This window comes from Tasmannia lanceolata, unplaced genomic scaffold (assembly GCF_043159265.1).
Source record: "Tasmannia lanceolata isolate RefF3 unplaced genomic scaffold, GAP_Taslan_0.1 ptg000006l, whole genome shotgun sequence".
Taxonomy (NCBI): domain Eukaryota; kingdom Viridiplantae; phylum Streptophyta; class Magnoliopsida; order Canellales; family Winteraceae; genus Tasmannia; species Tasmannia lanceolata.
In genome coordinates, this window is record NW_027518683.1 from 1,043,018 (window position 1) to 1,067,972 (window position 24,955).

General features: G+C 38.4%; 1 protein-coding gene and 1 long non-coding RNA gene across 4 annotated transcripts in view; one reads left to right on the plus strand and one right to left on the minus strand.

Moving 5' to 3' along the window:
• The window catches only part of LOC143879176 (general transcription and DNA repair factor IIH subunit TFB1-1-like), a 35,137-nt gene extending 29,013 nt beyond the window's left edge, over positions 1–6,124 (minus strand). Inside the window, exons 1-4 of one of the 2 annotated variants that reach the window (XM_077381393.1) lie at positions 5,751–6,124; positions 3,774–3,852; positions 3,327–3,382; positions 3,037–3,100 (exon numbers count right to left, since the gene is read on the minus strand). In XM_077381393.1, coding sequence (XP_077237508.1) covers positions 3,037–3,100; positions 3,327–3,382; positions 3,774–3,852; positions 5,751–5,828 — 277 coding nt within the window. In that variant the 5' untranslated portion in view covers positions 5,829–6,124. Of the gene's footprint in view, positions 1–3,036; positions 3,101–3,326; positions 3,383–3,773; positions 3,853–5,750 lie in introns of those variants that run through there. The other variant, XM_077381394.1, reaches the window with a different exon arrangement.
• Positions 6,125–9,394: 3,270 nt separating this feature from the next.
• LOC143878184 (uncharacterized) lies at positions 9,395–23,123 on the plus strand. 2 transcript variants are annotated; one of them, XR_013250891.1, is made up of 5 exons: positions 9,395–9,799; positions 20,915–21,012; positions 21,327–21,367; positions 22,556–22,659; positions 22,747–23,123. It is a non-coding gene; the product is annotated as an uncharacterized LOC143878184 (long non-coding RNA). The 2 variants fall into 2 exon arrangements; XR_013250890.1 differs by having other exon boundaries at positions 22,556–23,117.
• Positions 23,124–24,955: the final 1,832 nt, after the last annotated feature.

Consider the following 24,955-nt stretch of genomic DNA (forward strand, 5'->3'; position numbering starts at 1 on the left):
CACTTGCTATCATGTGGGTGAAGACCTTGCCTTGCTTAACGTATATCTCAAATTGAGACTTAAGGCGGTGCTGGAGGGAGATATGCTTTAGCAAGGAGAGGGAGGTATCTTCACCCTGATGGTCTCCTCTGGATCCGGGCATGGTCAAGGTAAACTTCGGCGGCTCAAGCATTGGTTATCTTGGACCTGCTGGAGTGGGGGGGGGGGGGGGGGAGTTCCAGGACATGACTATGGCTCTACAAGATGGGTCTTCTCCGGCCTTATCGGAATCAGGGATTCCAATCTGAAAGTGAGGGTGCTACTGCACGGCAACAGGCTTACTGAAAATATTGACTTGGGACGGCTGATTGCGGAAGGAGACCCCCTCAATGTTATCAGGTGGATGGATCGGAGGAATCTTCACGCTTGGAGTTTGCAGATGCTATCGAAGAGATCCACACGTAGATCAACAGATAGTGATGCAGATAGTTTCGCCCATTCGGGGATTGAAAGGACTCATCGGGAGATTTTCGACTACCCCCTTATGTATGTTTTTTTCATAGCTTGTACCAGTGTCTAAAAACTCATTGACAAGACAAGGAACTCACCCGAGTCGACAAGGATTTTTCTTGGCCGCGTTCCGCATTCCACGTTTTGACCCGCATTCCACGTTTTGACCCGCATTCCACGTTCTGCCCTATAGAGTCAATAAAAACTCATTTGACTCTCCGGAGTTATGACCACGTCAACCACATTCTTGGTCGTGTCTGTGACGAGTCAAGAAGGGTTTTTCTTGGCCACGTTCCGCGTCACATTCGCGTTTTTAAAACCGGCTCGTATTTTGCATGTAGTTGTGGCTCAATGAACTGACCACCTCGGTTGTGGGGTTTCTCCCCTCTTTCTTTATTAATAGACTTCTTTACCATTCAAAAAATATGTATCGTTGGTAGGGTTGGGAATTTGGACTCGGTTGTTTGTTTTCTATTTGGCATCGAGACAAATTTAATCTTTTTTTAACGATGAATTATTATATAAAATAGGAGAAAAAGGGAAAGAAAACCCTGTGGCCGAGATGGTCGGAACTACAATGCAGACTACAACAAACAAGGAAAGGGTCAAAAGGGAAGGAAGTCAAAAATCTCCAAACCGATCCTTCCAAATCTAGAGGGGGATCTGCGTCGCTATTGACTAATCTCCTAACATGTTGAAATCGACCGGATACCCTCAATTCAATCCTGAATCTCTTCAATTATGTCCGCAGACATCAACAGATGAGGTTGGCTCTCATCCATCCACCCGAGAACAATGAGAGAGTCTCCTTTACGATTTGTCTACCCATGTCATTGCTCTCGGTGATCCTGATGTCCTGCAGCAACGCCTTCCCTTCCGCTTCGTTGGAGTCCTTGACCCCGATGGGGCCCGAAAAAGCCCACCCAGTGAGGCCAATCTCATCCCAGCATAGTTGTCAACCCGTGATTCGATTTCTTAATTTTATGACTCGTGACTCATAAGAGTTTTTACAAGAACCGAAATTTAGTTGAAAAAAATATAATTATATACCAAAAGATGAAGCATGTAAAAAATATAAACCGATAAAGACTCAAATGTCAATTCTTAATTTTTTACCATACCCCCTAAATAGTTAAGGCTCCTTTCCCTATAAAGACTCAATCGAGTCTTATTTTTTAGAGTTGAGTCCCAGCGACTTGGACGAGTCTTCAACAGAGGCGAGTCACCCATGTGACTCACCATGAAAGGCCAACAACTCGACTCGACTCAACTCGCAAGTTGACTCATACGACACTCTGAAATCTAGTGAGACCAAGGTAACCAATACTCGAACCATTGAAATTTAACTTCATCAAACCTGGTTTAGGAGGGGACCACCTGGAAACTAGCCTCTCAACCCTTTCCTTGCTTGAGCAAATCCCCCTCCAGTACCCTCTAAGATTTATACTAGATGGAAACTTGAAGCTAGGAAAGATCTTCACATAAGAAATGATAAGTGATATTACCTTCACATAGATAAAGTACGGTCTTTTGGAAGAGTTATTGAATATGTGTGCATGCCCTCTCCTGCCAGAGGACCCAGATAGCATCTAGAAGAGCGACTCGCCAAAGAATACTCCATTTCCTAGGCCAAGGTACAAAAAGACCAATTGTCGAGTAAATCAGCCGAACAAAGAGGGAATCCCTATGACACCCTAAATCTTCCAAGGATGCAGCTCCAAACACCATTGGCAATCATGTAATGAATAGATAAATAGTCCACTAATTCGTTTGCCTCCAAACACCAATAGCATCTAGAAGAGCTACTCGCCAAAGAATACTCCATTTCCTAGGCCAAGGTACAAAAAGACCAATTGTCAAGTAAATCAGCCGGACAAAGAGGGAATACCTATGACACCCTAAATCTTCCAAGGATGCAGCTCCAAACACCATTGGCAATCCTGTAATGAATAGATAAATAGTCCACTAATTCGTTTGCCTCCATGCAGAAAATGCAATTATAGACAACAAGGATCTTCTGGTTGCACGAGCAATCAAAGGTCAGAATCTTATCCCAAAAAGCAGTCCAACCGAAAGTGCAAACTCTATATTTGTTAATAACATAAAATGGCTTGTTGTAAGTTTGATGCGTCGTGGTTGGTAACTTGGTTGGACAAATGTGAGTGATAAATTGAATGTTGCATTAATTTTTTTCATAAATTCCGCATAGGTTTTTCCTTAAATTCTACGTGATTTATAGATATGACCATTTTTTCTTATAAGTATTCATAATTTTCATTAGTTTTTTTTTTCATATTTATAAAAATTACTAATTAAATATCAAGTCGAACCATACTGAGTCTTCAAGCCAAGTCAGGCATATTCTGGTTTTTGGTTTTCAAGCCATGAGTAAACATCTCAACAATCATCCATACTACTAAAAAATTGCCAGTTTAACATCCAGAAGAAAAATATCCAAACCAAAAAATTACATGATGATGAATTTCTTAGTCAACAATCAAGGAGATGAATTCAAAAGCCTAGCATCAGGATCACAATTGAATTTACCAACAAAATCTCGGCAAACATCACGATCAGAAAAGTTGTCAAACTCGAAGATGTAACCTCCAGGCTACAATAAAACAGAAACAAGACACATGTTTCAGGCATTGCACAGGAGGCAAATGGTGGAAGCTTAAGATAAGAAAAAAATAGTAAATAATATGCATGCTAAGATATAAACCACATACTGTAACTTCCAAATCATTGTGCATGGCCGAATAGGAAAATGCATAAAGTGCTCGTGCATTCCTAACAACTCAACAAAATAAATAAATTATAGTTGGTTGAAGTAAAACCTCTTGTGTCAGATTTAGAAGCGCCTGTTTGGAGCCCTCTTTGCTGACCTTGTGACCTGAAAGGGCATAAAGGCATCAAATAGAGTCATTAGCACATGACATTGTGAAATATAAATCCTAATGAGACCATAACAGACACGAGAATGAATTAATTAGCATGTTGTTGAAACCCTTCACTTCTTATGTGTCAAGCGATTCAAAGATCACTGATGTCTTTTCTCTGCATGTCTATATAAGTTTATCCCTCTTTTCATCCATTAATTTAGCTCATCGCATCCCTTCTTACACAGCAGAGGAAAAGTAAAAAGAGAATTCTCTTTGAAGAAAAAATATTGGATTTATATAGGTCAGTTTCCAGGACCCTATGCTTGAACCAAATATGTGCCCATCAGTCAGTGCAGTGTTGAAATTTTGAAGGAACGAACAAACTATGGAAAAGAGTATTACCTTTAATACATTTAAAACCCACATCAAGCTGCACAGATGACCTAGGATCGTTAGGAGTGAAAATAAAATTTTCATCGGTCTGCCTCCCAGGGAAAAAAAACAATCAGTTACCAACAATTACCAATTTATCCAATGACTAATAAAAGGAACTATATAGAAAATTTCAATCTAAATCAACTCAAAATGTCACCTAATTCAATCATCTACAGATCTACTAAATATATTTTTTTTTTGAAAGGGCAAATAGTTAATATATTAATAAACGAGACCGAGGAAGTCCCGAAGAGAGTACAAGATAAAAACAAAAATAGACATAAACATAAGCATAAACTCTATAGATCTACTACATATAATCTCCATTTGAGAGCAATTTATACTTATGGCCAATTTTTCTAGTTTTTTATTACATTTTCTGTTTGCGGATAAGTGGGTATCAATGAAGACCTAGTTTCTCTTTTCTTTTTTTTCTTTTTTGAATGATTTGAAGACCTAATTTCATGGTAAGCTTTGTGCACTCCATGCACTGTAAAATGGATGTTGCAGAAAATTTGTATCTGATATATACTGTGATGCTTTAGGATATGAATGTTACATTGTAATATTGCATACTACAGATGATTTTAAAAACAAAAGAGAACCTCCTACCAGATGATTATTGGCTTGACTGGATGAACAGTATAATATTTTCTAATGTCACTTTGTTATAGTGCAGACATGTACAAGATAATAAACAGTAAGGGAGAAAAAAATAATTTTTATGATCAGTTTTCTCATTGGAAACACGCAAAACAAATCAGTTCCTTTGGTAATTTTCATGCAATATAGTACATTCTGCTGTATGTACAAATCAATGACTATCACAACCAATCGAACAAGAAAAAAGAAGAAGAAGATCATTGTGCATCCAATCCGACTACCTTTTCAAAAAAAAAAAATTGTGCATTCCATCAGGCCCTGTGCCTTCTAAAACAAAAGCTCTACACAACTAGTCAATCTCCAACAGATTTTCCGTTCAACTCAACTCAACTAAGCCTTTGTCCCAAACTACTTGGGGTCGGCTAAAGAATCCTTTAGAAATTTAGAAAAATTTCATGAAGAAGGTGAAAGGATCTACCCGGCTCAAATTGACTAAGTCTGCTCCTGACACTAGTTGGGTTCGTCTACATGGATAATTTTCTTCCATTATATCCTATCCAAGGTCATGTTCTCTGTTATGTTCCTAGCCCTCAAGTCTTCCGTCACTGTTTCTACCCAAGTTGTTTTCGGTCTACCCCTACCTCTTTTTACTCCATCAACTTGGCACGAGTCACTTCTTCTGACTGGAGCATCCAAAGGCCTACGCTAGATATGCTCAAACCATCTTAAGCGGTGCTCTCTCATCTTCTCCTCAATTGGTGCCACCCCCACCTTTCTACAGACGTCTTCATTTTTTATTCGATCTAACCTTGTGTGGCCGCACATCCATCTAAGCATTCATATCTCCGCTACACTCATCTTATGCACATGCTGCTTCTTGGTGGCCCAACATTCTGAGCCGTACAGCATGGCTAGCCTCGCAGCTGTCTTATAAAACTTTCCCTTCAACTTCAACTTGGTAGGTATTTTACGATCTCACAGAACTCGTGAAGCATGCTTAGATGATAAACAGATTTCCCTTCAATGAAAAACAGATTTTCCATTTAGACAAATTCAAATTTCAAACTAGCCAGGTTTCCGTAATTCATACAGCCGATAAAAACTTAAAAACAAAAGAAAAAAAAGGTTCCTCGTTAGGTCAAGAGCTGCATTGAGAAGTATGTATCTATTTTCTACAAAACCAATAATTAATCTTAGGCAGAGGCTAGCACTAATCGAGCAGCAACAGCACATTCGATTCTAGTAAGTTGCAAAGGAAATCTGAGACGAAAATTGTACCATAGAAAACTAAAATATCATAAAAATCATTAAGCTCAAAGTGATAAAATCACAAAATATTACCATCTTTAGAACTCCCGGAACCCCAGGGCCCTTGACCGAGGTCTTGTACTTGGCACGCATATTAACAACATTTGCCATTGGATCGTTCCCTAATTGGAGATTGAAATCAAGGGAAATTAGAACATAATCATGTGATAATCCGAGTTTACTGATAGAGATTGTAGGGGAAAGTATCAATGGGGTGATGGATTTGAGGTTTACTGCAGAGATCTAGGGCAAAGGAGAGATATTTTCCTGCGATCTAGGGTTTATCGAACGTGGATGATTGGATTACGAGATATATGGAGGGGAAATGGAGATACTGTAGGGTTTCGCAGAGGGAAGAGGGGAATGCCCATTGCGTTCTCGCCATCGCCGAACCCCTGCGAAATGTTCCTTCTAGGCGCCAATGCGCAGAGATATTTATAGAGATATACTACAAGGAAATGATATCCGCACGCCATTATTTCAATAATGGCACTCCTAACTGTGTCATTAGCATGAGTCTCATGACTCTTAATAAGTCTGACTCGTTGTTTACGTATTCCTGTATTTTTAAAGAAGAACTGTACGGCCCACTCTCCGTAGGATGATCCAGACCGTATATTTATCGGGCCACAACGTAATTGAAGGACCTACATTATGGGCTTGTTTCGGAGGCTTAAGTTTTCCTAGATCCCTAAACCTCCAATGAGTAGTTATCCAGCATTTGTTACACACTTATCCTAGACCTAAACAATCCTCACTAATCAACTACTCGCAAAAGGAAAAAAAAAATGGGCGCGTTTGATGCCGAGAAGATTTTGATGTGGGATTCTCACATTTGCAGCCCTTTTTGCATTGACATTTGGATCCCAATCAAATCGTTGAATTTCCAATTCAACGACTGACACTCGAAAAAAAAAAATTCCAAATAAGCTATGGAAATAAGAAATTGGAAATCCACATATCTGGCAGTTTCCTTCACCCTCTCCCCTGCAGCAGGAATTACCTCCTTCCCTCTCTATCTCCCCCAACATGAGCTGGCAGATTTATTCATTTTGTACACGAGCAATCGTGCATGTTCTTTTGAACCGACCATCAATGCCACACAATGGGGCCAACACGAGCAATCCTCTGTAGTGCGCTGGCCTTGCTCCTGTTTGTCTTTGGAACCAACCAACAATGCCACGCAAAGTGCCGGAGCGGCGGCATTAGCCATCATCCGGGTCCCGACAGGCATGCTGACACTCGAACCTTTCTCAAAAGATCCAGGTCAGTCGGTGGTGTAACCCGGCAATGAGATCCCACCAATCAGTTTCCTTGCGCCTTACGAGTTGTATACACCCGTCGAGCGGCAGACCGGCACTGCACCGTTCCACATCCGACTGAGGTGCATCGTCGGCCCCCATTCGCTTATCGGAGAGGGAGCTTGAGAAAATGGCTACCACATACAAGGAAGGCAGCAGGCACGCAAATTACCCAATCCTGATACGGGGAGGTAGTGACAATAGTTAACAGTACCGGGCTCTTCGATTCATTTTGTACTGAAAACTCAATTCTGTTGGGGATAATTTGTATCTGTTGGAGAAGAAAGAATATAAACCGGTTTGCTTCAAGGCGCGAAAATCGCTTTATTTAAGACAGATTTCGCCCCCACTAGAAGCGTGCAAAGGGGATCCGCGAACTGCCTCCAAGAAACAATGAAGTCAGTAGGAATGTTCTACTATATTTGACGATGCTATGCACAAGCGGAGTCAAATCCGAAATGCCCTTTGGAGAATAACAAGCCTTAGAGAATCAATCTAATTACTGTTTCTGCAGTATAACAGTAATTAGACAAACAAGAATGAAACAGTAGAAAATAACTCTTGTGGGATTGAGAAAAGAGAGATAATTGCACTGGAAGTCTTGAGAATTGCACCAGAAATAAGTAAATTCGTTTCTGTCTTGAAATGGCCGGGTTCTGCAATTTCTATTGAGTCTCTTGTGACTTTTCAGTATGAAAAGCACCCCCGAATAGTGTCTTTCCAGTTCGTTTTGAATTCTAGCTGTTAAATCGCGCTCATACGGGATTCAATAATCCAGATCAATCTCAGAGTGACTGTTGGATATTTAAAATCCCGTCCTCCCCTGTAACCGTTAGATGACCCATCTACGGTACAGATCGCATCCCCTAGATTCTTGACCGTTAGGAAGTGCGCCTAAAAAAGCGCCAATAAAGTACTACTATGTGCCCTATAGCCCATTGCCAACGCCGCGCGTGCGCGAGCGTGAACGGTGCAACGGTTCGACCCATGGCTAAGACCCATTGTGCATTTAAACAATAGAGAGGAATGGGTGAACTAATATATGCCCATCTCTAACTTTTCTCCGGAGCAATGTTGAACTATCTTTTCAATGCACTTCTATACTATTTCCAAAAAGCAATTTTTTCAAAGATTAGTTTTTTCTTTCCCAAAACAACTAAAAGAAAATATTTTCCAAAATTTGTTTTGACCACAAAGCACTTGATTTTGAAAAATCTTTAACAAATTCCAAATCCAAATACAAAATCTGAGGTATCCAAACGGGCCCTAAGGGTAGTTGAAATTCCAGTCCAAACCAAGGTTTTAAATATCGATTTTGGACTGAGTTTTGGTCTTCGCCGAAACTGAGATTTCAAGCAAAATTAGACGAAACCAAATAACTAATATTTTATCTCGTCCTAAAATTTCGCCCAAAATTATTCGCTCGAAATTTCTGGAGAATATTAAATAATGATAAAATTCTAGATTTTTTGGGACTTTCCCGAAATTTTGGTCTACATTCAGTAAAGTTTTGGATTTACCCAATTTCAGTTTCGTTCTCCACCGAAACCTTCGGTCGAAATTTAAAACCTTTGTCCAAACACGGAATTTTACAGATAAAATCCTTAATTTTACAAGCTTTTGTAGATCCTTAATTTTACAAGCCAAAATCTAGATTTTATCAGCTAAAACCTACGCTTTACATTTTCAGGATGGTAAAATCCAGGTTTTAACTTATAAAACCCAAGTTTTAGCTTGTAAATCCAGAATTTTACAATCTTGAATTATAAAATCCATGTAACCAAACGCCCCAGGGTTGTGGTTACTTGAGGGTTGATCCTAAAGGGTTAGGAGCAACCTGTGGGCATGATTTTTGGGGCACAACCTATTTAGGCTGTGGCCCATCCAATGGACGGGCTAAAACGTACATACATTTTAATAAGGGATAATTACATTTACACCCCCTCTAGTTTCTGACACATCCACTTCCACCCCTATAGTTTAAAACGTGACAAACAGACCCCTGTAGTTTCAATTTGTTTAAGGTTTGCCCCATTAGCTGAAGGTTCGTCCATAGATTGAAGGGTTAGGATGATCCGATGGAGCTGATTTTTTGGGCACACCCTATCTATATCAGGACCCATCAAATGAACGCTTTGGATCATCCAAACAATGTGGGCCCACATTGTTTGGATGGCCCAAAAAATCAGCTCCATCGGATCATCCTAACCCTTCAATCTATGGACGAACCTTCAGCTGAGGGGGCCTACCTTAAACAAATTGAAACTACAGGGGTGTATTTGTCACGTGGATGTGTCAGAAACTAGAGGGTGTAAATGTAATTATCCCTTTTAATAAAGTGAGGAGTGCCATCATCAAAATATGGTAGCGGTGCTATCATTTCCCTTTGCCAAAGATGGACATGCTCTTACTCGCTGCGCGTGGTTTACTGGTGATTGCGCGCATCCGTAGGGAATTAGTCCCAAGACATGCTCTATCCAGTTTGGAGAGGTCGGACAGAAGTTCGTGAAGAAATCGAATCGGAAAGAAGAGATTGTGAAAAAATCGATTATGTTAGGCTCTATACCGTTCGAAATGCTCGGAGACAAAGCGTTTGCAAAAAAGAAAAAGAAAAAAGGAATCTGAATCTATGCCGTTGGCAGCATTTGGAGACAAAGCCCTAATCCCGTAAGGAACCGATGCGACACCTTTATAATCTCCTTCAACGTTGCTATCTGCACTATCAGACCCCAGATTCCTCTGGCTTCTGCCGAGTTACGAGAAAAATCATCGTTGCCAGAGGTAAAACCACAATACCGCTTCTTCATCTCTATTGTATAGTTGTATCTTCCTTCTTTCCAAGGCCTGATTTTTTTTTTTTTTTTGGGAGTTGGGACTCTCTAGGTCTAAGTAAGAGTTTATTTAAGCTTTCTGATGCCTTCAATTAAACAAGGATGGATGGCTAATATCTTGTAGAAGGATTATGGATATTAATATATACATATATAGTTGTTTTAAAAGGGATTCGTTTGTTCTAGTTTATGATTTTTTTTTGTTTAACTATTGAATTTCGCGGTGAATTTTCCTTTTGGAGTGAAATGCTCAAGCCTACATGTTATTTTTTTCTCTCTCTTGTTTGTTTATCTTTTATGTGATTGCTTCTTTGTTCTTCATTGTTTTGTTGCATCTAAAGTATGTCTTGAGGATTCAGCACAGTCAATTTGCATCAGTGAATTTCATGATCTTCATAATAGTCCCCTCTTTCAAAGGAAATACAATGGTTAGTCGCATAGAACTAGAAAGCACACAGCCAGAGCTCATCATGCTCCTTGATTATGTGATTCCTTGGTAGATTCAGATTTATTCATTGTGGTAAAAGGACATCCCAGATTTTGCATTTGATATTGCAATTGAGTCCAATGTGGTTTGGCATTGCAAGACCTACTATACAATGGATTCATGAACTTCCTCTGAGAGAATAAACGAGAATAGAAGACTAGATTTCTTGCTCTTTTTTCTTGAATGAGTTTATTGAGGGGTGTTATTGTGAGTTTAATCCTATGATTTAGCCGACACTTTGAATTTATTGCTGACATGCGTGTCCTGCCGTGTCCGACATGACACGCCTGTCCACCCATGTCGGCACTCCCTTGGACACTTTTAAATGTACTGCTATAAGCGTTAGACTTAATTTGGGTGTGTGGGCATCTTTTTGTGCCGTTTCAAGTGTGATGTTATTTATTACTATTATTGCATATTGTGTTTACTTTTATTATTTACTCTGTTTTTATTATAAACTCTTTTTAGCTCTTCTTTAACTAATATTTGCTGTTGCATCACATATACTTTCTATTTTAGCCGTGTCCCCGTTTCTAAATTTTGGGAGTTTGCCGTGTCTGACTCTCCATGTCCGTGTCGATACACGACACTCGTGTCCGTGTCCACAAATCATAGGTGGGATCCTAGCGGAGCTCATTTGATTTGTAACAAATCAAATGACACTTTGGCATGGTTCTGAGCTAACTGATTTGCTGCTTTGCTCTCATAATTTATTGTGTTTTTTGTGTTCAGATGATGGTTGGTTGACAATGTAGTTTCAAATGTTACCAAGGTTCCAAGGCATCCCCTGTGTTTCATAATGACAGAATGTCTTACATGTGATATTAGAAAGAGAAGAAAGAGAAAGGAATTTCAGAAACAGAATTAGTTTCTGTTCCCACCAGTCTTTATTGAATACTCACACTAGGAATAGGGCTAAGATAGTAAGACTGAGAACACTAAAAACTGACCTACCATTAGTATAGATGTATGTTATTATTATAGGTCTTGCAAGTTGTACCACTCTGCTTAACCCTGTCCCATGCACAAGATACCCGAAAACCTATTCTTTTGAAAATTTTGGTAAATATGTCAGCTAGCTAGTGTATAGATTTCAAAATCAAAATTTTAAATTCTTTGTTACTACCACTGAACAATCTCTCATTAGTTGATGTCTTGAAGATGCAGTTTTAAGAGAATACTAGTTAGTGGTCCATTTTCAAAATGAAAAACTTCGCATATCCTATTGTTCTCTGACTTTGATGGAGTAATCTAATGTTTCACTCGCACGAGTCGCACCATCCAACACGGATAGGGTATGCCAGAAGGCCCTCACATCTAGCAATCATATTAGGCTCTCTTATTTTTTGGCATGAAATGGCTGTAAAACAAATTTTTATTTCCATTGTTCCACTAAAATATGGGCTTAAAATTTGTTCTACGCCCACTTTTATATCAAAAGAAACAAAGCCTTAGTGTATGTCCTGCAAATACGTAGTTAGAATTAATATAGCCAATAATCCATGTGCAAAAAACACGGGACGATCTCCTACTCTCTCGCTCAGTGAAAAGAGGGGTGAGAAATCAGAAAACGACGGACGGTCTCCTTCTTTAGTTACCCATCCATGATTTTGAGGAAATCCAAGATTTTTAAATATTGATATCCAAACGGGCCCTAAAAGAGTCCTTTCTATTTTGGCTTCCCAACCCACCCCAACCACATAATCAGGTAACCTAGTTATAATCGGTAATAACAGTCTTGGGAAACAATGCAACTCCCAACATACAGAGAGATAGAGCCCCTCGACGAAAAGAGGGGCGAGAAATCAGAAAACGACGGACGGTCTCCTTCTTCTCTAGTTCCCCATCCATGATTTTGAGGAAATCCAAGATTTTAAAATATTGATATTCAAACGGGTCCTAAAAGAGTCTTTCTATTCTGGCTTCCCAACCCACCCCAACCACATAACTAGGTAACCTAGTAATAACAGTCTTGGGAAACAATGCAACTCCCAACATACAGAGAGATAGATCAAGAGGGTGAGCTGGGGTTGGGTATTTAAGAAAGTATATAGGGCTGGATTTGCAATGATAAATTTGGCGAGACGCCTAAGACTAAAAAAAAGTAAGTTTTTACCAGGTACATTTACAACACGGTCAAGAAAGACTGGCAGTATATTAGAGTTTTACCCGCAGTGAGGTGCTTGAGAGAACGGAGGAAAGGAGTTTATTGAAATAATTATCCTCGTTCAGGTGGAGGGGAGCAGATTTACAGACACTGTCACTTCATAAGAACTATAAAATATGTCTTAGTTAAAGTTCAGATGATAAAATGACTATCAAAAGCATAAAAACATGAAGAGGGTGGCCATTCAAAAAAAAAAAACAACCATTAAAAGGGACCACCGTAGAAATTGTAAAAATAGTAGTTAAAGTTTATTGATCTATCAATTCAAAATTGCCCTCTTTGGTAGGCAAGCTGCAATTTGACATGACTTATGAGATCATCGATTGATAATGAATACGGATCTCATTGGAAGCACCAAGGTTTCCTAATGGAATCGTGGGTAAGTAGCTATTCACCTGGTAGAGTAGTGGGTTGGTAGTCTTGTGGTAGAGTAATGGTGAACCCCATGGTGGTTTTAGTTGTCAAGTGTGAGTTAGTAGTCTCCTCCTAAGACAGAGAGAGAAGAGATAGAAAGAGAGAATAGAGACAAATCCTACAACTCTGCTACCAAAAAACTATTTTTTTGTTAAGTGTTTCAGTAGTAGAGTTAATGGTGTCACCTCATTTGACAAAAACATGACAGGTAGAATAGTGGGTAAGTGGTCTTGTGAGGTTTTGGCTCCTTTTTGAAATCAGACGCCCCACTCTACTACTAAACTACTAGTAAAATCCTCCATATTGTCATCCAAACAGGCCCTAGAAGAACTACATGTATAACATTATAGCCTATTCCCTAGCAATTCATTTCAACCTTAGGCTCATTGGAACTAATTTACCAAGTGGCACCCACCTTTGATCTCCAACGGATAAAAAGCATGCCGATCAGATGATCCTAACTGATCGGTTGAGAATTGAAAATGGACAGACAAGAACTATGTGCAATCACCATTCAAAAGAAGAAAAAAAGAACTATGTGCAATCGAGATGCACAACATAAGGACACTTTTATAAACTTCATCTTCCATATTGTTCTGTCCTATTTGAATGTTTCTGGCTTTCACCTCTAGTCCCCCGAGCCTAATCTCCATCAGACAAAATTGGTATGTGGATTGTTAGGCACCCCGTGGTGAACAATGGGCAAGAAAAAACTTATCCATGCAGAATAGCCAATCCTTTAGGAATAACTTTTCTAGGGATAGCTCTCCCTGCGGCGAGCAGTCTCAATGGGGTTGTTCACCATGGGGATAATAAGCCGAGGTTTATGTTATCCATGAATAGACATGCTATTCTCTATCCATGGCCTTTTTCTTGGATAATATATTATCGTTTTAAAATTATTGAATTCAAGATAAACTTACCCAAGATAATTTCAAGATAAACTTATCCACCATTTGAAAAAAATAAAATAAAAATAAAGGATAGTCATCGGAACAGCTTATCACAGATATCTATCCTATTAAAATTGGAAACTAAAAAGAGTCATTTATTCTGACTTGTGGGTTATGGCTCATTCATGCATCTCACCAAATGTAAGTTCTTCACACCATACATAGCCCAAACAATTTTGTGATTTAACTATTTTTTTTTTACACAGAGACCATTGCAAAGTTCCACAACTCCATTTAGGTCCCTCCTTTTGTTTGAGTCACTCACTTCTCCTTACCGTTAATAGATATTTTCATTCAAGTCCTTCCTGAAAAACTACTTTTATGTCTTATAATTCTCTTCACTCCTACGGTTCTATGAACTTCCTCTTAGCCACATCTTACATCTATTTTGCTGCTATTATTAGAACTTCTCTTCACATCCTTATCATTATAGTTATGAGACGAAAATTTTTACCACTCCGATCCTCATGTTTCACCCTTTGCTTAGATGTCTCCCTTGGTTCTCCTTCAATCTTCCTCTGGTGGTAGCTGATGCATATCAGATCACACCCTTGCCATCACCAAACCACATCCTCCCATGTCACTGAATGTGGAAATAATAAGTTGAGTTCGACTTGTGCAATGAATTGGCCCCATTGAATTGAAATGAGATATACAATAAAAAAAATCTAAGAAAATAATTATTTCCTATTGATTTATCTGATTTAAAATATTTTAAATCATCCCATAGATCATTCCAGACAAATTTTATGAATATCCAATCAAAATCAAACCAGAAAAATGATTGCACACAAAGCAGTCTCGCTGTCCTGCCTCCATCAATCCACACCTTGCCCATTGCTACTTCAACTCTTGAGGAAGCCCCACAATTTTTGAGATGATTGCCCTCACTATGAAATTCATAGGTCATGATTATTTCTTATATGCTCAGGAGCCATGCAAAAAAAAAAAAAAAAAATAAATTGCCCAGGATTTTGGTAATAGGGCATGGGATCTTCCAGTCTAGCTGTCCTGCCTCCATCAATCCACACCTTGCCCATTGCTACTTCAACTCTTGAGGAAGCCCCACAAATTTTTTTTGAGATGATTGCCCTCACTATGTAATGCATAGATCATGATTATATCTTATATGCTCAGGAGCCATTCAAAAATAAAAATAAAAAAAATTGCTCAGGATTTCTGTAATAGGGCATGAGATCTTCCAGGATTTCTAACTTGTGTAGTATGTCACACCCCCCCCCCCCCCCCCACCCGGCATGCGAGTAATGCTAGGAAAATCATTTTTAAGACACACCATGAAGCCGAGGAAATCAGTTTTAGCCACAGCATAAAAAAACGCCTCCCTCAATTTAAGTGAACAGGAAAATCGTCAAAAAAGTAAGTTTTTAGTACATGTGAAAAATGTAGATTGTCGGGTGCCAAGCGTTACGCTCGATTACAAACATCTTCTTAGTTCTGTCCGAAGAAATGATTCATCAGAATAATGAGTCACCCATTCCATTGATATGAACATATTTGAGATCACCAAATGCACAGGAGTTCCTCTATTCAATCATTTTCCTTCTTGTTGCTAGATATTTCGTTCATACACATCTTCTATTTGATCCCTGAGCCCCTCTAGTGAGATACAAACATCTATGAAGATGATCCTGGCAGCCACCTTTAGTTAGTTTACTAATTTAGGACTTATCCAAATGACAAATAATATCTATTAATACAAAACTATTAGCTCCCTACTCTCTACTCAACTCAACTCAACAAAGCCTTTGTCCCAAACTAGTTGGGGTCGGCTAAATGAATCCTTTAGAAAAATTTCATGAAGAAGGAATCTACCCAGCTCTAATCCTGGCTCTAGTTGGGTTCTTCTATGTGGATCATTTTCTTCCATTATATCCTTCCATTAGCTCCCAAATCTTCAAAAATTATGTGTGAGCCCTTTCCTATTATATTATCAGTTATTATCAGTCACTTCCTCCTGTGGGTAATATTTACATGTAACCCATATGGGATGGATAATAAATCATTGCCATGTCCTTGACCCACACATTTATTTGTCCATGGTCCCAGTGTTAAATAACTCCCCGAAACTGTTAGCAAATCACATTTGGCAAAATAATATATTTATACAGAGTAAATAATTTTCCGACCCCAACTAGTTTGGGAAAAAGGCCTTGTTGAGTATATAATTTGACATATAAGGGTGGTCTAGGTCGGAGTTGGAGGTGTTTGACCGACGCCCCCCCCCGCCCCCCCCACCACACACACTCACACACACACACGCGCGCGCTCACACACACACACGAGCTGTATCCTTGTGTTGGTTTGATCTTGTGTTGTTGTCTTTTGATCATCTCGATCCGTGGGGTATCCCCTTGTTTTTTTAGTTTCTTTAATATAATTCTTTGCGATTAAAAAAAAGGTCTACTAGCTGGTCCCTACACTATTTTTTACGGACTTGTTTCAACCTGAATAGGGGAGTAGATATTTCTGACACCCCTCTTAGCATGAAAATATAGGTCCCAACTGGCAAAAAGAATTTTAAATGATACCATCACACACATGACGTATACAAGAGTAAAGTAAGAGAGAATTAGATTAGTGATTAAAAAGAATATAGTCGATGATTCACACTGAAAGGGAAAAACAATTATTCATCCTAACATCCTCTAACTTTGGCGGAGGACTCTAATGGAGGAGAGTTTCAAGGCATGATTCGTCTACTGAAGTCATCATAGATGGGTAATTCTCATTTGCAGATGTCACGCAAAATACGCAGATAGAAAAAAAAATACAACCAATAACTCACATTCAAAGAGAGATAACTCTACGCAATATTGCATTATTTCAGTTTTACCGATGATTGTTCATCTATGAAATCCATTAAGGAGAGGCATTGCCCATAAGACCCTTAAATTGAACAATTGGATGATTGGGTGTCCCACAAATGGATGGTTAATTAGCATGAATATAAACATTCATAAACTATTGAGAAAATCTGCCAGGCAAATCTGATCCGATTGTGCACAAGTAAACAAAAAGTAAAATAAACACAAATCACAATATGAACACTGAGATTTTACGTGGTTCAGCTAAGATGCACAGGCGAGAACACAATCTTTCGCTATGCGAAAGCAAAATTACAAGGATTACAATGGATCAACCCAAACCCACAAACCCACAACCCTTTTCCTTGTCACAGCCCGACAGTAGTGATGTTAATTGTGGTTACATCCATAAGTAGTTTGGTCCATCTTTATTCCATTTCATATATGTTTGAGAAGCCGCCAACCCTCTAGGCTTATCCCGTGCACATCCGCTTAGGCACCCAGCCTTAATTCTTCTTTATGGATGAGGCCTTCCCTCCCCTCGGGAAAGGGATTCCCTAGACATAGTGGTGTACTCATCAAAAGAGAACTCTTTCGTGTTCCTGATTGATCCATGTCACAGAGCTTTTTGATGGAGGACTCTAATGGAGGACAGTTTCAAAGCATGATTCATCTATTGAAGTAATCATAGATGGGCCATTCTCGACGGACCATCATAGATGGGTCATTCTTGTTAGTGGATGTAATGAAAAATAGGCAGATGAAAAAAAAATTACAACCAATAACTCATATTCAAGAGACGTAACTCTACTCAATGTTCCATTCTTTTAGTTTAACCGATGATTGTTGGTCTATGAAATCCATCAAGGAGAGGCATTGCCCATAAAACCCTCACATTGAACAATTGGATGATTGGGTGTCCTACAAATGAATGGTTAGTTGGCATGAATATAAACTGTTGAGAAAATCCAAGCACTAGTAAATGGAAAGTAAAATGAACACAAACCACAAGATGAACACCAAGATTTTACGTGGTTTGGCTAAGACGCCTACGTTCATGGGCGACAACATGATCTTCACTATGAGAAAGCAAAATTACAAGGATCACAACGGATTAACCCAAACCCACAAACCCACAAACCCACAACCCTTTCCCTTGTCCTCTAGACCAAGTCCGTACCCAAGAAAACCCCGAGAAAAACCCCGAGAGGAAACTCTCTCTCTCTCTGCCACCCACTGGTCGTTGAAAAGAGATGTATTCTATACTTAAGTTTTCCAAAACACCAAATCATCTCTTTTTTCCTATTCTTACTTTCCACCAAAAAAGGAAACATGGGAATCAAGGCAACTTTCTCAACATAAAAAATATTTTATATGTTTTTGAGTATTAAAACAATATTTATATTCAAAGAGAAAAAGTCTCCTGATCCTAGCTTCATCTTGCATTGATAAAGGGCTTTGGTGAAGTAAAGGTCAAGTCACCATTCATAGACAAAAGCCATCGTCAACGGGTAATTTATATCTAAAAAACACTTTTAGTGGACAATCACATTGAGCACATTTCATTTATGATGCATTTTATGAATGAAAGATTAAATTCGACCATCAAGGTAAGAGGATACTATGAGATATAGAATTTTTTATTTTGATGTGGACGATTGGCTGTACTTTTTTTTAATTATCCATTTTAAGACTTCTACTAATGAGATTATCCTGTTGGGGTTCCACGTGAAAGCAAAGATCCCACATCGGAAGAGAGAACCTGTTATGGATGGGGAGCTAGCTTTTAACAAGGAGTTCTAGATGGGTCCCAACATATCCATTGTAAGGCCATTTGAGCACGAGATATTCATATGGATGAATAATAAATTGTAACATCTTAATCTTCCATCAACATCAAAGGATGTGAGGACCAAGAGATTAAAGACGATCTTGGATTACCTCTTTAAAAAAAAAAGACGATCTTGGATTGAGCAGATAGACAATTGGCTACATTCTTTTCATGCCTCCATCCGAGTCATCCATCAAAATTAAAGGATGTTAAGACGAGTATATCCTTTTTCCATTGAATGGGTATCACTATCTATATTTACTTTGGGGTTGGACCTATAGCTCAATGGTTGAGGCTTTGATCTCACCGTTGAGTTCGGAGGTTCAATCCCAACTAACCTACCAAGAAAATCTATATTTACTTTAACACATCTCCTAATGGGGTTATTCAGTGTAAGGTTTCTTTTGATAATGATTTATCTTGGATTGGTTCAAGGGTATATCATGCCCCGAAATTTGCTCCAACATTCCTCCGTCGAAGTTGAATGATGCTTGAATGATGAGACATTCCCCTTTTGCAACCATGCTCCAAATGAGTGTACTTATCATATGTGAAGTGATAAACATATTAAGCGACATATAACACTAAGGACAAAATTTGCCTTTAAAGCTGCCCATTTGAAAAAGAATCATGCAATGCATGAATCCAAAGGGTTGTCCTCACATAGACTCCAAGGATTTTTAGATATATTTTCCAAAAGATACCAAGTTAGACTCAACCCTTGGGCTATAATGACACTTACTCTCCAAGTGTCGGTTTATCATGATAAGATAATAGTCATAGTCTAGCTCATCATGATAAACAAGCATAGCACAAAAGATTTTCAATCTTTGGCTCATGCTCCTCCTAAATGTGATATAATATTTTTCAAATTCAAGCTTTACTTCCCTAAGTATGTAACATACATAACTAGCTAGGGAGATCACACACAAATATATATCTATTCATGTTTGAGATTTTGGCACAAGGCCAAATTGTTATGTATTTTAATTAAGGTGAATGTACCCTCTCCCTCTTAGAAATCTCAGGAAGGGGGAGAGATTTCTAAAGCCTGGATTTCTTACTTAAAATCTAGGATAATGGATTGTAAAATCCATAATTTTACACCGCTTTCAAACTAAAACCTGGATTAAAAAATCCACGTATCCAAACAGCCCCTTAGGGTTTTGGAAAAAAATTCAAAAAAGAAAAAAAAAGCTGTCTTGCACCTACGAACCCAATCTATTATAATATAGCAGGATGGGGGTTTCACTGTTCACACCCACGTGGACAGCTCCCCCATCCGGCTAATATCCGACGTGGCATCCTCTTTTGACAAAACGAAAAAAAAACACACACGTTAAAATCAGATTGCTATTATCTATCGGATTATTTCCTAAAAAATTATCGGCTATTATCAGCTTCTCTTAAATTTAATAGAAGTTGCCTAAGAACCCTCTCAAAATCGGGATTCTGGGTTTCCTTTTTTTTCTTTTCTTTTGTATTTAAGGCTTTGGATTTTGAGGTCGCCAGCAGCCAGCAGCCAGCCATGGTCAATTGAGTTGAAATGAGCCCTACAAATATTTTTAGGGTTAATTTAGAGGGATGGGTTAATTGAGGGTCCCTGTTAGTAAAAATTGATATGGGTCTTCTCAGGTATGCCACAAACCCCTCTTGCATATGGGTCTTCTCAAGTTTGACACAAAGAACTTTTCTTTTTAATGTGTGTTATTTTTCTTTTTTTCTTTTTTAAAAATAGGATAAATCATTAATACGCCCTTTGGGAGAAAGATGTGAGATGGCCACTCCCATTTTAAAAACTAGTAGTTCATTTTTCTTTTGTTTTTGTCTATGATTTGGCCGACACTTCGAATTTATTGACGACTCACGTGTCCCGCCGTGTCCGACACAACACCCATGTCCACAGGTGTCAACACTCCTTTGGACACTTTTACTCGTATTGCTGGAAGTGTTAAACTTAATGTGGGTGTGTGGACATGTTTTTGTACCGTGTCAAGTGTGACATTCTGTGTTTTTATTGAATATTGTGTTTACCTTATTTAGAAAATTTGTATCCATGTCAAAACTGGACACACGAATCCATATCCACAAATCATGATTACATATACTTTCTATTTTAGCCGTGTACCTGTTTCTAAACTTTGGGGGTTTGCCGTGTCCGACACTCCGTGTCTGTGTCAACACGCGACACTCGTGTCCGTGTCCACAAATCATAGGTTTTTGTTTGGATATGGTAGTGTATTATTGATGACTAATTTTTCCCGAATCATCTGCCCTGTGTATAATGATTGTTTGCCCTGTATATCTTGATTCTGTCCTGAAGATTTTTTTTTCTTCGGAAATCTCTGCTTAAGGCTTGACATGTGACGATTTTTTTTTTGTTGGCAGTTGGATATCTGGGGTAGAAGCGGGAGGTTGAAGGGGAAGTAGATGGCCGATATTTGGGGATTTCGGGGTTATGAGAACGGCAACTGCGCTTCCACATGGTATAATTCCTCAATGACTCCATTCTTCATTTTTTTATTCTTTTTTTTTCTATTATATTCTGTTTTTTTGTACCCTAATTTAGTTTAAGAAATTCTTTATTCCGCTACATGGAGGTCTTCTTGCATTCGATGGTTGTTGTTTAATTCTTTTTAACTTATTTTAGAGACTGTCATGTCAAATGTAACGACACTTTTTCTTATGGTCTCAGTATTAAGATCATATTCTTTCTTCATTCGAAGAGCTCAATGAAAGAATTTGTTTTGAGCCCACGGATGCGAAACAACTGATCACAACATGGTTGATTTCATTGCAGATTTTTACAAGAACATGCAGAACTTTCCTGTTGGCAGCCAGGTAAAACACTGATCATGTTCGATATCTCTGCTGATTTCTCTTCACATCACCGATAGTTGTTACATTTGTTACAATGTGAATGTTTCATTTTCATGTGTAACGTAGATTTTAGGGATTTGCTCTTTCGTGAATTGCCAGGAATTGGATATTTTAGTTTCAAATTCCCAACTCATGTGCCATTGCATACTGACCTTCTCTTTATTAGTGTATTTAGTTTTAGTTTTGTTGAGCTTTTCTCTATTGTAAGCCTATGCCCCTGAATTTCATCATTAATGGTGATTTTTGTCTTCAACAATTGCTTTTACAAGAAAAGTGGCTAACGTTCACATTCTCAGATGCTCTTTCTTGCTCTTTCTGGATGTGGGTTTGAAAAGAAAATGAACTATATTGCACCCTGAAGCAATGAAAAGAAAATTTTGATGTTTTTTTTAAAGAATAAAAAATGTCAGACTACTTAATAAATTTAAGAATGGGAGCAGAAGATTCAGTTTTACACATTTAAATTTGGTAACCCATTTTTGAGTTTTGGTGAATTGCCAGGTAAGTGGTCTAGTCATTGTATTCTAATTATTTATAAACAACTGAAATAAATGAGATATTTGCAAAATACATTTATGCATGACCACTTTTTTTTTTCTTTTTCTGAATGGTGCATAACCATCTATAATTTAATCTCATCCCACTTATATCAGGACACCGTATGATAGCTGATCGGCTCTCGAAGCAGTGTTTGTTCCTTCACCTACCCTCGCATTGAGCCTTCATGTTTCCATGCTTTCGGGTGACCCAAACTCAAGGCCTTTTCCTTCCTCCTCCTTTATTGTCACTGTATATGCTCATCTGTGCAATTTATGTTGCTCTAGATGGAGCATATACAATATATGTTAGATAAATGTTTGATTTTAGAGAAATTCTTTGTGATGATCCTTTCAATGTTGATTTCCAATTATAGTTATTTTTTAATTCTCTCTATATACAGTAAAAATAATAGGCATGAGTATTTTTTGCTCTCTTTACTTTTTCTCCTCAAGTTCATTGTTTTCTCATATGGGCTAAAGTCGTTATGAGCTTTTCTCTTAGTTTTATCGTCATTTCTTCTTCTGCTATCTCATAGTTCTCAATGTTTCTGAGTTCTAACTTTAATTTAATTCTCTGTATGTTTGCTGCTATATTTTTCTGTTAAAATAGGGACAGCTGGAAGGGATTCGCAGGGTTTGAGAGGGAAGCTATAGTACAGTTGGTAAAGGAAACACATGCCCCTGATTTGAATTGTGATCATAGTAATTGCCAAGGTATATTTTCGCAGGGTGTGAGAGGCAAGCTATAATACAAGCTGTATGTTTTCCTCTTCATTATTTTTCAGTGATTATTCTTTTCAGGGGAGAAAAGCTTTCTACATATGACCAATATTATCTCTCTGCTGGGTTATGTATCTCTATACGAGTTGTTAAAAGATCATACTTTGCAGAAGCTACCTAGAGGACCTGATTTGATTGCCTAATCTACTACTGGTGATACAAATGAGGGTTGTGCTCCTGAACTATATCTTTTGCATTCACTGTAAAATTGTTTAACACAATGTAACAAGTTCATTAAGTTGTCGTAATTAAACTTCCAATTTTCATATTCGGAATTCAAAATTGATGAAATTAAATGCGATGTTGATGAATTCATGATATCAGTAATTGATACTATGTGGATGATCTGAAATTGGTGAGGATGCATGCAAGCATATGTAAGATTTTATTTCATAAAAACAAGATAATGCTATTTTGTATAATATGAGATTGGCGGTCAGATCCAACATCTCACGACTAATCCGACTGTGCACAATTAACTCTTCATCCCCTTCCTTTTAAACTCAATTTCTGATTCTATCGTTAATTGATGTTAGCACTGTTATAATAATTGCACAAATTGGACATTGTATATCAATTTCAAATAAAACTAAAGCGGTGATTCCCATATAATTAAAAAACAAAAAATTTCCATCTCCAACTTTCTTTGTATTATTGAATTTTACCTTAAATTGTATTTTTAAAGCATATTTTCCTGCTTACCCCGTGCATCGCAATGGTATCCCACTAGGAAGAGATGAAAAGTGGAGGGTAGAGGGAAGTGAGAAGAATAAAGGTGAGAGAGAGAGAGAAGGAGAGAAAGCTAAGGGTTTCTTCTTGTTTTTTTTCTCTTGGGTTTGGAAGAACGGAAAGTAATATGAATTGCAGGTTTCGAGTTTATCCCATTATAATCCTTTTATTTTACTTTCCCCTGGTAGAAGATCACGATATCTCCACCCGTCAATGTAGGCATCTTGGTCGAATGACGTAAAAGCTTTATGTGCATCATGTGGTTTGCTTCTCTCTATAATTTCTATTACTTTGCGTGCAATCGGATCGGACTTTGTCCAACAGATTTCTTAACAAGTGGTATCAAGGCCATGGTCGGTGCGATTGCCAGTTGCATCACGGTTGGAATGATTGTTGGTTGGGGACACGATAAGATCTCAATGGATGGTTGGAACGACGCACGGATAACAAGTACTTGTGTAAGTTCTCTTTTGCAGCTGCTATAGAGGCTCCTGTTGATCGTTTCCATGGTACCAACGGTAGTGAGGCAATGGTAGTGTCTATGATGGAGAGGACAAATCGAGTTCCCTCTCTAGGGTTGATTGGGAAGTCAACTGGTCGGCAACTACACGTGTATTGGCCATGTTGATCGATTTAGGTGGAGTCAGAACCAGGATGGTTCTATAGCATACAGTTGCTATTTTAGAAGGCCAAAGGTGGTTTGCGATGACAACAAACTATTGGTGAAAGCAATGAAAAATCTTCGTGGTGGCTGGAAAACAAGCCAAAGTGAAGATTGTTGGGAGTTGCCTTGTTTCCCACAGGTGTTATTACCTACGATAACTAGGTTACCTAGTTGTCTGAGTGTGATATGAAGCCAAAATAAAAAGGACCTAGGGTATTGGAAGAATCTCACGCCTAGTAACACATTAAGAGGCAAAAAGTGCTTGCTAAAAGGATGTGAAAAAAAAAAGATGAGAGAGTGAGAAGAGTAGTAAAAGAGAGTTTCTTCTTCTTTCCTCTTGGGTTGCTTTGTGTACGGTCTTAGCTGGGAAGAAAGGAAAAGGTTGCTGTTTACCGGTTTCAGGTCAATCTCGTTGTAATCCATGTATTTTACCGTCTCATGGTGTAAGATCGTAATATCTCCCTTGTATGTAGGCTTCATAGTCGAACCGTGTAAAAGCTTGATGACCTGGTTTGCCTCTTTCTACTATTTTTATTACTTTGTGAGCTAAATTGGATCGGATTTTTCAACGTAAAAGCAGGGAGAGATGTTCCTAAAAAGAAGAAGATGGGTTGTTCATATCAAATTCCCTCAACTAAATATAGTGATATAATAATGTAGCAGAGGAACACGACCTTGCATTGTTTGTGCAAACATGGAAATTGAAGGAAACCATTCAAATATTTCCCACGAGCAAATGGGAATCATTCCGAGGGGCATTTGATGATTTCTAATTCCACGCGGCCGCACGTGTGCGGTCGGAACAAATTCCTCAGTAATTATGGTTGGTTGCACGTG